General features: G+C 52.7%; 1 protein-coding gene across 2 annotated transcripts in view; it reads left to right on the top strand.

Annotated features, from left to right (window-relative positions):
* TESK1 (testis associated actin remodelling kinase 1) overlaps window positions 1–14,683 on the top strand; it is a 500,668-nt gene that overhangs the window by 340,542 nt on the left and 145,443 nt on the right. For both annotated transcript variants that reach the window (XM_085628037.1, XM_085628044.1), the window contains exon 6: window positions 13,958–14,048. In XM_085628037.1, the coding sequence (XP_085484163.1) occupies window positions 13,958–14,048 (91 nt within the window). The remainder of the gene's footprint in view (window positions 1–13,957; window positions 14,049–14,683) is intronic.

Genomic DNA, 14,683 nt, shown 5'->3' with positions numbered 1-14,683 from the left:
AAGTACCGGGCTACTGTGCTTATTATCATGCTTTCATGCCTCGTGCATTCACTCATTGGACCACCACAGGAAGGAAGAATTTAAAAGTAGGAAGGAAATAGATTTTGTAGGTTCTTCTATTTCCTTCACTCTTTCCAGGACTATTTTTCTTCTAAAAATTAAACTCATTTTTGACACCTTTGCTGCCTGGAGAAGAATGACTTCAGACTGATGAGTTTCCACCAGTTGATGCCTCGGAAATGGCAACGACTATCAGGTCTGGTTTTCTTCTGGACCTGTGTCCTGCTATGTTATTTCACCTAGTCATTGACGCTTTAGAGTCCATCGTCGCAGGTATTACCAGCGCTTCTCTTTCAACATAGTTGGTACCTGACTGTTGGAAACATGCTATTGTGATTCAATTGCTAGAACAAACCAAACGCCAAACTACCTGCCCTCTGCAATCTTAGGGCCATATCTCTGCTAGCCGTAATGGCCGACATGACTGAAAAGGGAGTTAACCAGCAGTTATCTGGGTGTTTGGAAGAGGCGCAGGCACTTTTCACTACCGGCCATGGCCCTGGCCTTGCTCTCCTAACAGTCATTGTCCAGAGGAGGAGCGAACAGGCGCAGTTACTAAAGGATAGCTAACAGGCAGGTGTCTGCCTTGTTAGAACAGTACTTGGTTTCGAATGCAGCCCAGGCCGGTTCCTGTGCTGGCCATGACACCGAGCTTGCTGAGTTCTGGACGTCCCTGCAGCTCTAACCAATGCGCCTCGTTTGCTTTACTGGCTCATGAGATCTTTGTCGGAGGCACCGTTTTTTTCTGGATATCGTCATTTTTTCAAGGACATGTCCAAACAGTCTTGATTTGCCTTGTTTACCTCCTAATCCAGTGCGCTTGAGGGTGTGGTCGCTTAGGGTTCCTCTTTGAGCCCCTTTTAACATCTACGCAGCTCCACTGGCTAAGATTGTGAGAGCATGTGCCCTGCAGGTCATGATTTACACAGATGATGACCAGGTTATTTTTCGACTCGACAGACACCTTCCTGTCTGGCCAAGATTTCTACTTTGATGAGGAGCCGGTTCCTAAAGCTCAGTTCAGACAAGATTGGGTTCTTGATGACTGGTAGATCCTCAGCTGTGTCTTTCACTGACTGCTGGGTCTCTGTGTTGGGTTCTGGCTGCCTTGGTGACTTCAGTCGAGGCCTCACCTTCAGTGATCAATGAAGCTGCACTGCTGAAGTTGGGAAACATCCTTTGCGTTGTATTCAGGAGAATGGCCATATAAAGACTTGTGGCGACTTTGCTAGATCTTGTGGCTCTATCACCAATGCACTCCCTTTGCTGTGCTTGTTTGTTAGCCCGGCCAGAGGTGCAGAGAATCACGGGGGGTGACCAGACCTTTCTCTGCGGTGGCGCAGATCTGGAGCTTCCTACTGGTATCTCTTCACTTCAGATCTTACCTTCAGAGTCTCAGAACTTCTGAAGACCTTCCGGCTCTCAGACTAGCATCACTCTTCCGCTGAACACTTCCGCACTGTGCTTCAGCTCCACGACACCCACTGGGTATTGACGAGGATGCTAGTGACATCCTTTGGCGTTTTACTCGTAAGCCGTAGATCCTCTCTTGATGTGCGTGTGGATCCTCCATTGCAGTAGCAGCCCGTACAGCTGTAGGTTATCACTAATAAGAGCTGACCACGCAAAGGTGAGCTAGCTGGAGCTTGTGCCACCCTGTTAACCATCCACAGCTCTACGTAATGCAGGAGCTGTCTGCCTCTCAGGCTGTGAAAGGCAGCGCAGCGGTGACGCATGGAGGGAGTTGAACTGAAATGCCATCCCTGAATTATTGAAGAGCGGAGTGGAGACTGTGTTCATCTGTGCAGAAAACCAGCTTGAGCCGTCCCCGGGCCTGCCTTTCATCTTTTGTACGCAGTGACACCGGAACATGGATGGGAGGGCCATGCAGTGTGACATAAGTCTGCACCTGGGCATGGACGGGAGAGCCGTGCAGTCGGATATGAATCTGCCACCAGAGCATGGATGGGAGAGCCATGCAGTGTGACAGAAGTCTGCCACCATAGCATGGACAGGAGAGCCATGCAGTGTGACATGTCTGCACCTGAGCATGGATGTGTGAGCCATGCAGTGTGACAGAAGTCTGCCACCATAGCATGGACAGGAGAGCCATGCAGTGTGACATGTCTGCACCTGAGCATGGACGGGAGAGCCGTGCAGTCTGATATGAATCTGCCACCAGAGCATGGATGGGAGAGCCATGCAGTGTGACAGAAGTCTGCCACCATAGCATGGACAGGAGAGCCATGCAGTGTGATATGTCTGCACCTGAGCATGGATGTGTGAGCCATGCAGTGTGACAGAAGTCTGCCACCATAGCATGGACAGGAGAGCCATGCAGTGTCACATGTCTGCACCTGGGCATGTACGGGATAGCCGTGCAGTCTGATATGAATCTGCCACCATAGCATGGACAGGAGAGCCATGCAGTGTGACATGTCTGCACCTGAGCATGGATGTGTGAGCCATGCAGTGTGACAGAAGTCTGCCACCATAGCATGGACAGGAGAGCCATGCAGTGTGACATGTCTGCACCTGAGCATGGACGGGAGAGCCGTGCAGTCTGATATGAATCTGCCACCAGAGCATGGATGGGAGAGCCATGCAGTGTGACATGAGTCTGCACCTGGGCATGGACGGGAGAGCCGTGCAGTCTGATATGAATCTGCCACCAGAGCATGGATGGGAGAGCCGTGCAGTGTGACATGTCTGCACCTGAGCATGGATGTGTGAGCCATGCAGTGTGATAGAAGTCTGCCACCATAGCATGGACAGGACAGCCATGCATTGTGACATGTCTGCACCTGAGCATAGTTGGGTGAGCCATGCAGTATGACATGAGTCTCCCACCTTCACATGGATGGGTGAGCCACGCAGGGTGACAAGGCGTCTCCCATCTTAGCATGGACCATGGAGCCATACAGTGTTCCAAGGTGTCTCCCACCTTAGCATGGATGAGTGAGCCATGCAGTGTGACAAGGCGTCTCCCATCTTAGCATGGATGAGTGAGCCATGCAGTGTGACAAGGCGTCTCCCATCTTAGCATGGATGAGTGAGCCATGCAGTGTGACAAGGCATCTCCCATCTTAGCATGGATGAGTGAGCCATGCAGTGTGACAAGGCGTCTCCCATCTTAGCATGGATGAGTGAGCCATGCAGTGTGACAAGGCGTCTCCCATCTTAGCATGGACGGGAGAGCCATGCAGTGTGACAGGAGTCTGCCACCTAAGCATGGACGGGTGATCCATGTAGTGACATGAGTCTGCCATCAGAGGAAGGACGGGAGACCTATGCAGTGTGACATGAGCCTGCCAAATGTGCATGGATGGGAGAACCATGCATTGAGACATGCGTCTGCCACCTGAGCATGGAAGGGCGAGCCGTGCAGTGTGAGTAGGCGTCTCCCACCTTAGCATGGACAGGAGAGCCATGCAGTGTGACATGCGTCTGCCACCTGAGCATTGATGGGAGAGCCATGCAGTGTGTCGAGTCTGCCACCTGAGCATGGATGGGAGAGCCATGCTGTGTGACATGGGTCTGCTACTTGAGTCTGGATGGGAGAGCCATGCAGTGTGACAAGGCGTATCCCACCTTACCATGGATGGGAGAGCCATGCAGTGTGACCCGAGTCTGCCACCTGAGCAAGGATTGGTGAGCCATGCAGCGTGACAAGAGTCTTCACCTTAGCGGTGACGGGGTGAGCCATGCAGTGTGTAGAGTATGGCTGGGCTACGTGTGCTGATCATTGGCTGCGCCGTGCACCACGTGCTCACCAATCCTGAGGCTACATTTGCTGCTCATTGGCTGCACTGTTCACAGGTTGTACTCCAGCCATCCACTGACCCATGGCCTGCACCTGCTGCTCATTGGCGGCCCCTGATGCTCCTGTTGGTGTTTGTTCTGCGGCCTGCGCACCTTCACTATGGCAGCAGTAGTGGGGCTTTGGAGCCTGTAGTGCCCAGTAGTGCAGAGGTGCGCCGCTCTAGCTTCCCTACAATCCGTGGGAATGGACGAGCAGCCAGTAGAGCAGTCTCCCCACTCACCCGGTCCGGTAACCTCCACAGCCCAGACTTCATCTGGGGGACAGAGGAAGTGTGAAAAGTACCAGGAACAAGGAAGGGGTGAGGGCCGAGTGGCGGAGACTGTGAAGGGAAGAGTGGCGGGCACTATGTGAAGGGGCAGAGTTTGTGAAGGGGCGAGGGGCGGAGTGCGTGAAGAGGCGCGGGCGGGAAGTGTGTAGGGGGGTGGGGAGTGTGAAGGGCAGAGTGTGAAGGGTCGTGGAGTGTAAAGGGGCGTGGGGTTGGGAGTGTGCAGCGGTTAGGGCCGGGGAGGGTGAAGGGGCGGGGGCCGGGGAGTGAGTGTGAAGGGGCTAGGGCCCGTGAGTGTGAAGGGGCTAGGGCCCGTGAGTGTGAAGGGGCTAGGGCCCGTGAGTGTGAAGGGGCTAGGGCCCGGGAGTGAGTGTGAAGGGGCTAGGGCCCGGGAGTGAGTGTGAAGGGGCTAGGGCCCGGGAGTGAGTGTGATGGGGCTAGGGCCCGGGAGTGAGTGTGATGGGGCTAGGGCCTGGGAGTGAGTGTTTAGGGCCTAGGGCCCGGGAGTGTTTAGGGTCTGGGGCCTGGGAGTGTGTAGGGGCTGGGGCCCGGGAGTGTGTAGGGGCTGGGGCCCAGGAGTGTGTAGGGGCTAAGGGCCGGGAGTGTGTAGGGGCTAAGGGCCGGGAGTGAGTGTGTAGGGGATTGGGGCCCGTGAGTGACTGTGAAGGGGATTGGGGCCCGTGAGTGACTGTGAAGGGGATTGGGGCCCGGGAGTGAGTGTGAAGGGGATTGGGGCCCGGGAGTGAGTGTGAAGGGTAAATAGACGGGAAGTGTGAAGGGACGGAAGAGTGTGGAGGGGCCGGGGGAGTATGGCGGGGCGAGGGGCCTGGGGAGTATGGCGGGGCGAGGGGCCGGGGGAGTGTGGCGGGGCGAGGGGCCAGGGGAGTGTGGCGCAGCTAGGGGCTGGGGGGAGTACACTAAGTGGCGGGGCGGGGGAGTGTGGAGGCGCGAGGGGCGGGGGAGTGTGGAGGCGCGAGGGGCCGGGAGGTGTGTGGAGGCGCGAGGGGCCGGGAGGTGTGTGGAGGGGCGAGGGGCCGGGAGGTGTGTGGAGGGGCGAGGGGCCGGGAGGTGTGTGGAGGGGCGAGGGGCCGGGAGGTGTGTGGAGGGGCGAGGGGCCGGGAGGTGTGTGGAGGGGCGAGGGGCCGGGAGGTGTGTGGAGGGCCAAGGAAGTGTGAAGGGCCGGGGGAGTGTGAAGGGGCGTGGGGGCTCTGCCTCACCAGGGCCTTGCATGTGCCTAAGAAAGCTGGTAGGAACACTGGAGGGTCGCAGCGCACAGCCCCTCCCCAACAGAGTGTGGCCTTTATCCAGAACACTTAAAGCAGAGGGACGCAAGGGCTGGTCGGTGATGTGTTCAGCCCCTCACAGGCAGACGGAAGCTAAGCTCAAGAACGCCCCTGAGAAGTCTTGGACAGACTGGCTGCAGGATTTAAGCGGTTGTGTTGGAAAAGAACTCTGAGTTGTGAAGGATTTTGGTATCCGGTAAATAACCCTGCCACAAAGATCATGTGGACATGCCCGGCTTGTGATGATGCGAAGTTTGAGTCTGAAGAGCCACGTATGCCGCGCAGTGGCTCAGACGAGGAAGGCTGGTTGGATAAAAGTCATGATGCTGAAGTTGGGCTGCTCTAGATGGGTATTCCGACCAGGCCTTGCCCTGGGTGAGCGGATAGAAACCGGGCCTGTTAGGCCTACATCAGAGGTGCCACAGTGTGTGCATGCCAGCAGTGTATGAGTGGGGCAAGGCCACTCCAATAGGGAAGCTTCAAACGACTAGCAAAGCTGGGGGGGAGTCAACGGATGTCCTTCATGGAAGCCTATGGGTGGGGGGGAAAGGGGGGGTCACCTAATGTTCTTTCATGAACTGAGCCTGTACATTAGCAAGCTTCCCTCACAGGCAGAACATGCACTAAACCTGTACAGCAGCAGTGCAAGCTTCCCTCACTAGCAGAAAACGCACTGAACCTGTACAGCAGCAGCGCAAGCTTCCCTCTCAGGCAGAACACATGCTGAGCCTGTTCAGCAGCAGCACAAGCTTCCGTCACAGGGCGAACACCCACTGAGCCTTTACAGCAGCAGTGCAAGCTTTCCTCACAGGCAGAACATGCACTGAGCCTGTACAGCAGCAGTGCAAGCTTCCCTCAGTGGCAGAAAACGCACTGAACCTGTACAGCAGCATCCCAAGCTTCCCTCACAGGGCGAACATGCACTGAGCCTTTAAAGCAGCAGCGCAAGCTTCCTTCTCAGGCAGAACACGCACTGAGCCTGTACAGCAGCAGCGCAAACTTCCCTCTCAGGCCGAAAACGCACTGAACCTCTACAGCAGCAGCCCAAGCTTCCCTCACAGGACAAACACGCACTGAGCCTGTACAGCAGCAGCGCAAACTTCCCTTTCAGGCTGAAAACACAATGAACTTGTACAGCAGCAGCCCAAGCTTCCCTCACTGGGCGAACATGCACTGAGCCTGTACAGCCGTAGTGCAAGCTTCCCTCATAGGTAGAACACGCACTTAACCTCTTCAGCAGCAGCGCAAACTTCCCTCTCAGGCAGAACATGCTCTGAGTGTACAGCAGCACCGCAAGTTTTCCTCACAGAACAAACATGCACTGAGCCTGTTCAGCAGCAGTGCAAGCTTTCCTCACAGGGCGAACACGCGCTTAGCCTGTACAGCAGCACGAGCTTCCCTCAAAGGACTAACATGCCCTGAGCCTGTACAGCAGCAGGGCACGCTTCCCTTTCAGGCAGAACATGCACCGGGCCTGTACAGCAGCAGAAAAAGCTTCCCTCTCAGGCAGAACTTGTTCAGACCCTGTTCAGCAGCAGCGCAAGCTTCCCTCTCAAGCAGAACACGTACTGAGCCTGCACAGCAGCAGTGCAAGCTTCCCTCACAGGGCAGTTACAGACTGAGCCTGTACAGCAGCAGCTCCAGCTTCACTCACTGGCAGAAAACGCACTGAACCTGTACAGCAGCAGTGCAAGCTTCCTTCTCAGGCAGAACACGCGCTGAGCCTATACAGCAGCAGCACAAGCTTCCCTCACAGGGCGAACATGCACTGAGCCTGCACAGCACCAGTGCAAGCTTCCTTCTCAGGCAGAACACGCGCTGAGCCTGTACAGCAGCAGCAAAATCTTCCCTCACAGGGGGAACATGCACTGAGCCTTTACAGCAGCAGCACAAGCTTCCGTCACAGGGCGAACATTCACTGAGCCTGTACAGCAGCAGCACAAGCTTCTCTGATAAAGACCCTTAGAAGCTTCCATGAGTCAGAACACGTGCAGCTCAGACAGCAGCAGGGCAATCCAATTTTCTCTTGCTCAGTCCCAATCCCATACCCTCATCATTTCAAGCTTCCTTCACAGGCAGACTGGGCACCAAACATGTGCCGCAGCAGTGAAAGATGCCCTCATTGTAGGTGTCCTTGACATGGAACAGACGCAGCTCTGGCAGGAGCAGGTAAAGACTCTACACCTAGTGCTGGCACCTGTAGAAGGCATGATAAGGACTATAACCCGGGACACATTTGAGATGTTCCTGACTAAAATCTTCTTCGATTAACAGACACGTGCTCTGTGCTTCATCTGAAGGCATACCGCAGAGGAGCTAGGAATGCTGGGCGGTGGTCTCGGTAGTGGGGAGGGGTGGTGGTACTGACTGAAGGAGGCTGAGGTACCAGCCAGAGAATGTCTTTAACATCAGGGCTCCATAAAGGTCCATAGCACCCTCACACTGTGCAGCAGAGACATCCTGCTTACAGGTTTATTGCCAGGACTTCAGTGTCCACTCAGTCAGGCGTGGGGTGGTTTCCAAGCAGTATCCGCACACTGCCACCAGTCACACTGAGGTCCGTGGGCACTGCCATTCAAAGCTAGAGGGCCCAACACACCTGCAAAGGAAAAGCCTTCATGAACACCTCCCATCTCCTCAAAGCCAAGGCACCCCTGTTCCAGCAGAGGTGAGTGTGTATTGCTACAAGATGGGGGGGGTGGCAGGGAGCCATTCTGGGTGGTAGCGTGAATGTTGGCAGAAGTTCAGGTTCTGGTTAACACTATTCGTGCTCCTTCCTCGAGGTACTTGGACTCGCCCACCTTGGCCGCAGGGCTGATAGAATGCAGCTCATGGTTGTAACTGGACACTCCCTACTTCCCCCCTTTATCGTTGTTCCTTCCTCTCCGTACCCTGGATTCTTTCTCTCCATGCCACCGCAGTGCTCGGCTCTTAACCCTGCTTGGTGTCTCCCTTGCTCCCTCCCTGCATCGCCTCCTTCCCAGCATTCAGTGTTCGCTTCTGCCACCCTGCTGTTGTGAAAGGCCATTGCGTTTTACAGCTCTCATTAAAACGTCTCCTCCGGGAAGTCTGTTTATTAAGAAGAGGGGCTTTATTGCCTGGAAGGAAGCGAGGAGAAATGCCAATACGCCTTTATGTATGTCCCCCCTGATCGGGTCAATGGACCGGGAGGCTGGCGGGTCACCCCTTCATTACTGAAAGGCCACCGTGGCCATGTGATGATGACCGGTGTCCTCTTTATTGCCTCTTCGTGGTCTTAGCTGGTGATTGTTGCCATCAATCGTTCAGTGAGTTGGATTCTTTGCTCCTTCAGTGTCTTGGCAGTGACCGGTGCCATCTTTACTTCCTTTTCGTGGTCGTAGCTGGTGACTGTTGCCATCAATCGTTCAGTGAGTTGGATTCTTTGCTCCTTCAGTGTCTTGGCAGTGACCGGTGCCATCTTTACTTCCTTTTCGTGGTCTTAGCTGGTGACTGTTGCCATCAGTCGTTCAGTGAGTTGGATTCTTTGCTCCTTCAGTGTCATGGCAGTGACCGGTGCCATCTTTACTTCCTTTTCGTGGTCGTAGCTGGTGACTGTTGCCATCAATCGTTCAGTGAGTTGGATTCTTTGCTCCTTCAGTGTCTTGGCAGTGACCGGTGCCATCTTTACTTCCTTTTCGTGGTCTTAGCTGGTGACTGTTGCCATCAGTCGTTCAGTGAGTTGGATTCTTTGCTCCTTCAGTGTCTTGGCAGTGACCGGTGCCATCTTTACTTCCTTTTCGTGGTCTTAGCTGGTGACTGTTGCCATCAGTCGTTCAGTGAGTTGGATTCTTTGCTCCTTCAGTGTCTTGGCAGTGACCGGTGCCATCTTTACTTCCTTTTCGTGGTCTTAGCTGGTGACTGTTGCCATCAGTCGTTCAGTGAGTTGGATTCTTTGCTCCTTCAGTGTCATGGCAGTGACCGGTGCCATCTTTACTTCCTTTTCGTGGTCGTAGCTGGTGACTGTTGCCATCAATCGTTCAGTGAGTTGGATTCTTTGCTCCTTCAGTGTCATGGCAGTGACCGGTGCCATCTTTACTTCCTTTTCGTGGTCTTAGCTGGTGACTGTTGCCATCAGTCGTTCAGTGAGTTGGATTCTTTGCTCCTTCAGTGTCTTGGCAGTGACCGGTGCCATCTTTACTTCCTTTTCGTGGTCTTAGCTGGTGACTGTTGCCATCAGTCGTTCAGTGAGTTGGATTCTTTGCTCCTTCAGTGTCATGGCAGTGACTGGTGCCATCTTTACTTCCTTTTCGTGGTCTTAGCTGGTGACTGTTGCCATCAGTCGTTCAGTGAGTTGGATTCTTTGCTCCTTCAGTGTCTTGGCAGTGACTGGTGCCATCTTTACTTCCTTTTCGTGGTCTTAGCTGGTGACTGTTGCCATCAGTCGTTCAGTGAGTTGGATTCTTTGCTCCTTCAGTGTCTTGGCAGTGACTGGTGCCATCTTTACTTACTTTTCGTGGTCTTAGCTGGTGACTGTTGCCATTGATCATTCAGTGAGTTGGATTCTTCTCACTTCATTCTCCTGGGCCTTTTAGTGGCGTTTGGTTCTGTTAATCTTCATATTCTGACTGGCATGTCTTCCTTTTTTTCTATAAAGTTCTGTTCTTTCGTGGTGCCCTTCCTCCCTCTCTTGGGTCTATCTCTCGTCCCGATTCCTTTTCTCCTCTAGTATGTCTCCCATGGCTCGGTCCTCTTCCATTTGCTGCCTGATCTTGGTCTTTTAGGATTGTTGTACCCCTTCTGCATACAAACATAGTTCTCAAATCGTTTTCCATTCTTCATTTCTTCTGTCCTTTATAATACTATTTCTAATTGCCTTTTCACAATCACTTCTGAATGTCATCCTGCTTTTCGCTCTCGGCTTCGCCCTAGCAGTGACATTATTTATTTTCCTCTCGCCTTCATGCTTTCATTTACTTGCACCATTTATTTTCTTCTTCTCACCATCCCTTGTTGCTGTCCATTTGACACCGTTGAGTAATCTGTGACCTGTAAGGTGACTAGCTGAATGATGCCCCCCCAAGACTACAGGTTTCATACCATGCAGCAACTATATGAAACCCATGTCGGTCACACACCCACAATACGTGTGTCTGGTGCTTGGACTCGGTAGACAACCCAAAGTTGTGTTAAGTGTGGTGGAAGGAAGGAGTCTCTGACCATCTTCAGAGGGGGGATGCCAGTTTTCTCTTGCTTCAACGACTGGTTGTTGAGGATTACTCTCCAGTCAGTCGTAGACCACCACTAGATGGCAGTGAACCTCCTAAAATTGTTGGGGTTCACAATCAATTAGTCGAAGTCGCACATAACTACTTTGCAGAGGCATCCTTTAATTGGAACTGTCCTGGATATGGTACAGTTTAAGGTCGCTCCTCTGTTGGTACGAGTCCTGGACTTTCCAGCTAGGATCCTTGTATTTCAGTCTCCTCCTGGATCTCGGTGAGAGCAGCACTGACGATTCTTGGCCTTTTATAGAGACTGAAGTTCTAGTGGATCCAGCACTGGGAAAATCTTTTGTATACCGTTCCGAATTCGAAGAAAACTGCTCACAATTTGCGGTGGTGGCTGCTTGACCACAGTTGTACTTGTGAAAAGCACCTCTCCCTATTCCAGCCAGAGCTTACAGTAGTGACACTTGGGTTGAGGAGGTCACCTGGGGGGTAGAGATCAGAGGACTCTGGTTTCCAGTGGAAGCCTGACTCCATATCAGACTGCTGGAGGTACAAGCCATTTGCTTGGTCATGAAGGCCTTCTTCCTGTCCATCAATGGAAGGCTGGTGCAGATTCTCATGGACAACACCACTGCCATGTGGAATTGGAGCAGACGGGGCCACGGCGCTGTGCCAAGAGGTTCTGTGCCTCTGAAATCGGTTGGCGCTTTACGGCATCTTCCTGATTGTGAACCACCTGCAGGGTTCTTGAATGCCAGCGCTGACATGCTCAACAGATGGTGTCTGGCAGATCACGAATAACGACTATATCCAGAGGTGGCACAGGGCATCTTCTGGCAGTGGGCAGAATCCTGGCTAGAACACGCAGTGCCAAACGTGGTGTTCATTTAGTTTCCACAAGAACACTCACTAAGAGATGCGTTCCAACGGGAATGGAACTTGAGACTGCGGTATGCTTTCCTGCCTCTGCCCTCCTGCTGCAAGTTCTAAAAAAGATCAGGAATGACCCAGTACAAGTCGTTGTAATGGCTCCAGATTTGGCCAGGACAGCTTGGTACCCTACACTTCTGGGCATGAGCGCGTCTTCTGATCTGACTGCCATGTCAGGAGTACTTCCTGACTCAGCAACAGGGCAGGTCTCTCCATCTGAATCTATGCAACCTACACCTCTGTGCGTGCAGATTGGGTGGCGGTGGTGGTTGACTCCGTTTGTTCTACTGCTGGAAGTGGTAAATGTCTTTCTTCCCACCATACACCCTTCCACAAAGCCCATTTGAGCCGGGCAATGGGACAGGTTTGTGGCTCTGTGTGGTAACTGCAAAAATGACCTTTGATAAGATTGATACAATCCAAGCTGTAGGATGTTCTTTTGTTTTTGTCTTTGGCCCACCAAGGCCTTACTGGGTCACTCCTAAAGATTATTTGTGTGCCCTTTTGGTCTTTTGTGTTTATCGGACCAACGGTCCTTGTTTAAATCACCTGTTGTGATGAGGTTTGACACACTATTCATCCAAAACATTTTGTGATGCCCACAGTGGGACCTTAATTTGGTCCTAGCATTTCTAAAGTGCACCCTCTTCAGGCCGATCCATGGCCGCTTGCTGCTTGTTTTGACTTTTGAAGCCTGTCTTTCCTCATTGCAATTACGTTGCATGTTTGAGCTTCTGGTGCTCCTGGTGGACCCGCCCAGCACCTTTTATCCAGACCATCATTGAGAGCTCGAGTGGCCTTCTTATCTTAAGAAGTCTTTAAGCTTTCATATTTATCTTGCCAAGAAACACCGTCTAGGTGAACAGCAGTTTGTGGTAAAAAAAGGGAAGTCTGTGCAGAAGAGGACCCCGTTGAGGTGGACAGTCCTTGGCATTAGGATCCGCTATGCTTTGGCTAATAAGCAGCCACCGGAGGGCCAGAGAGTCCATTCCACCACAATTCTGACCCTTACTTCGGCACATGGAGTGTCTGCCGTTGACACCTGCCAGGCTGCGACGTGGGCATCCATGCATTTGTACTGCCTTGACAGCCAGGGCTGATGGGAAGGACATTTCACCCCCTCGGTTCTGCACGACTTAGTGGTGGTGAGTCCACTACATAGACCCTCCACCTTTGGTATCTAGTCTAAGGTCAGGAATCTGCAGGTAGAAGTAGCCATCAGAAAAACAAGTGACTTGTCTTCGGTGATGCTCTTTCTGGAGGTTACTCGATCTGACTGCCCTCCCACTGCTCCGTTCTGTGGGTGGGTTCTTTTTAACATCTAAAGAAGTTCCCAAGTTAGGAATCTGCACACTGGCACTAACAATTGCTCATGCTCCACGGCTGAGGGCATGGAAAGAGAGAAGCAAGAGCCTGACTTCAGCGTGTAGTGGTGGTGCTGGTATGCGGTTACGGGTGTGCACAAGCATTGCTGCAGAAACGTTTGCTGGATCCAGTCCGGGGCATGACGATGAATAGTGCTGCAGGTTCAGTGGCACCTTGGGGTGCTAGGGGGCTCACTGCACCTCCATTAGGTCTGTATTTTATTGTCCACCAAGTGGATGGGCACCCATTTGTCCTGCTGGCAGCAGCCCGCTGCACTCTTGCTGCCCCTCCAGACTCTGACGCGAGGAATCTGCAGGTAGACTATTCGCCAGGAAGAGCGATACCCAAGGTAGGTAACTTGTTCATTACTCCCAGAAGGCTTCAAAGGAAAGCCCCGCTTCCATCGGTGGTCTAGTCGCTTATATGTTGTAAATTTGATTTGAATAGGACTCAAAGCAGGTTTAACATTAGAAACGGTCTGTGCAGCTTTGCTTCTGAGGGCTTGTGCTTGTCCGCCCTTGGATACTTGTTGGGGGACCGTTGTTTCCATTCACTCTGACCCCAAAGAGCTGCAGTGTGTACAGATATAGTAAGCCTCTTCGCAGCTGCTGTTCATTTCAAACCTGTGCACACCTACAGTTGAATCAACAATGCGACGGGCGTGGTCTGATTAATACTGCGCTCGTTTTAATCAAAGCGTTGGTTAGGGGTCTGTGGAGGATGCTGGCGCTCCTCTAGAGACCTGAAGCAAGAGAGATCTAGAGTGAAATATGAGGGGAACAAGGCAGCTCTCCCTGGGAGCCAGGGTAATGGGCTCAGCTGATCCTCGCAGAGCTATGAAAGAGAGTGGGCATAGCCGACCCGCAAAGGTGCAGTTTGCAGGCCTAACAATTGTGTACTTTCCTGTTGATGTTTGTTGAAAGCCAGGTTAGAGTGACTGGAAGGGTGTGCGTGCGCGTGCGTGTGTGTGTGTGTGTGTGCGTGCGTGCGTTCGTTCGTTCCATAAGGTGTCTGCTGTAACTCTTGTTCTCTCTCTTTCCAGTGAAGGCAGTGAGAAGGAGCCCTTGTCGGTGGTCGGTTCTCCATACTGGATGGCCCCTGAAGTTCTCCGAGGGGAGTTGTATGATGAAAAGGTAAGTACTCCAAGCAGGGTGGTTGGGCAGTGAAGGAACCATATGTGTGAAGTTCTCCGCCTGTCTGTGGGTATGAGGGGGACGTGTCTCTAGTCATATAAGGTACACTCAGACAGTCAGGCCCTTCTCGCTGGACATTTCCTGAGTTTCGCTTTTTTTCTTTTGCTTAAATTGTATCAGATTTTTTCTTACCTTGTTTTGTGCATCAAAGACTGTAAAATCTCTGGAAGTCCTTTTTTTATTCGACAAAGTAGACTAAACACTAAGTTCCTTTCCTGCTGCAAAGAGCCTTGGAAGGCGCTGACCTCTGGTGAGGATGCGAGTTCGTGTGAACTGGTGAGGGCCGAGGCATGGAGATGATGGGGGGCGGTAACGGGCTGATAATGCCGACGGCTTCTGATGAATAGGGAGTGATGTGAGTGGGTATGGTTAGGGCACAGTGCGCCGCTGCCTTTCTCGTTGGTTTTGCGCTATACCAACAAGGGCCATGCTGCGTGTAAAGATGATGGGAGTCGGGGCAAGGAGTATAGTGGGGGTGAGATGAAGCAGGTACACTGGCCTAGTGCAGGCGAGCGAGTAATGCAGGAGATGTTTCAGGACAGGTTCTTCATTCGCGATCATCTACTGATATTACA

This window comes from Triturus cristatus, chromosome 2_1, assembly GCF_964204655.1.
Source record: "Triturus cristatus chromosome 2_1, aTriCri1.1, whole genome shotgun sequence".
Classification (NCBI taxonomy): Eukaryota; Metazoa; Chordata; class Amphibia; order Caudata; family Salamandridae; genus Triturus; species Triturus cristatus.
The sequence above is the reverse complement of the archived record's forward strand: the minus strand, read 5'-3'. Positions and strand labels throughout refer to the sequence as shown.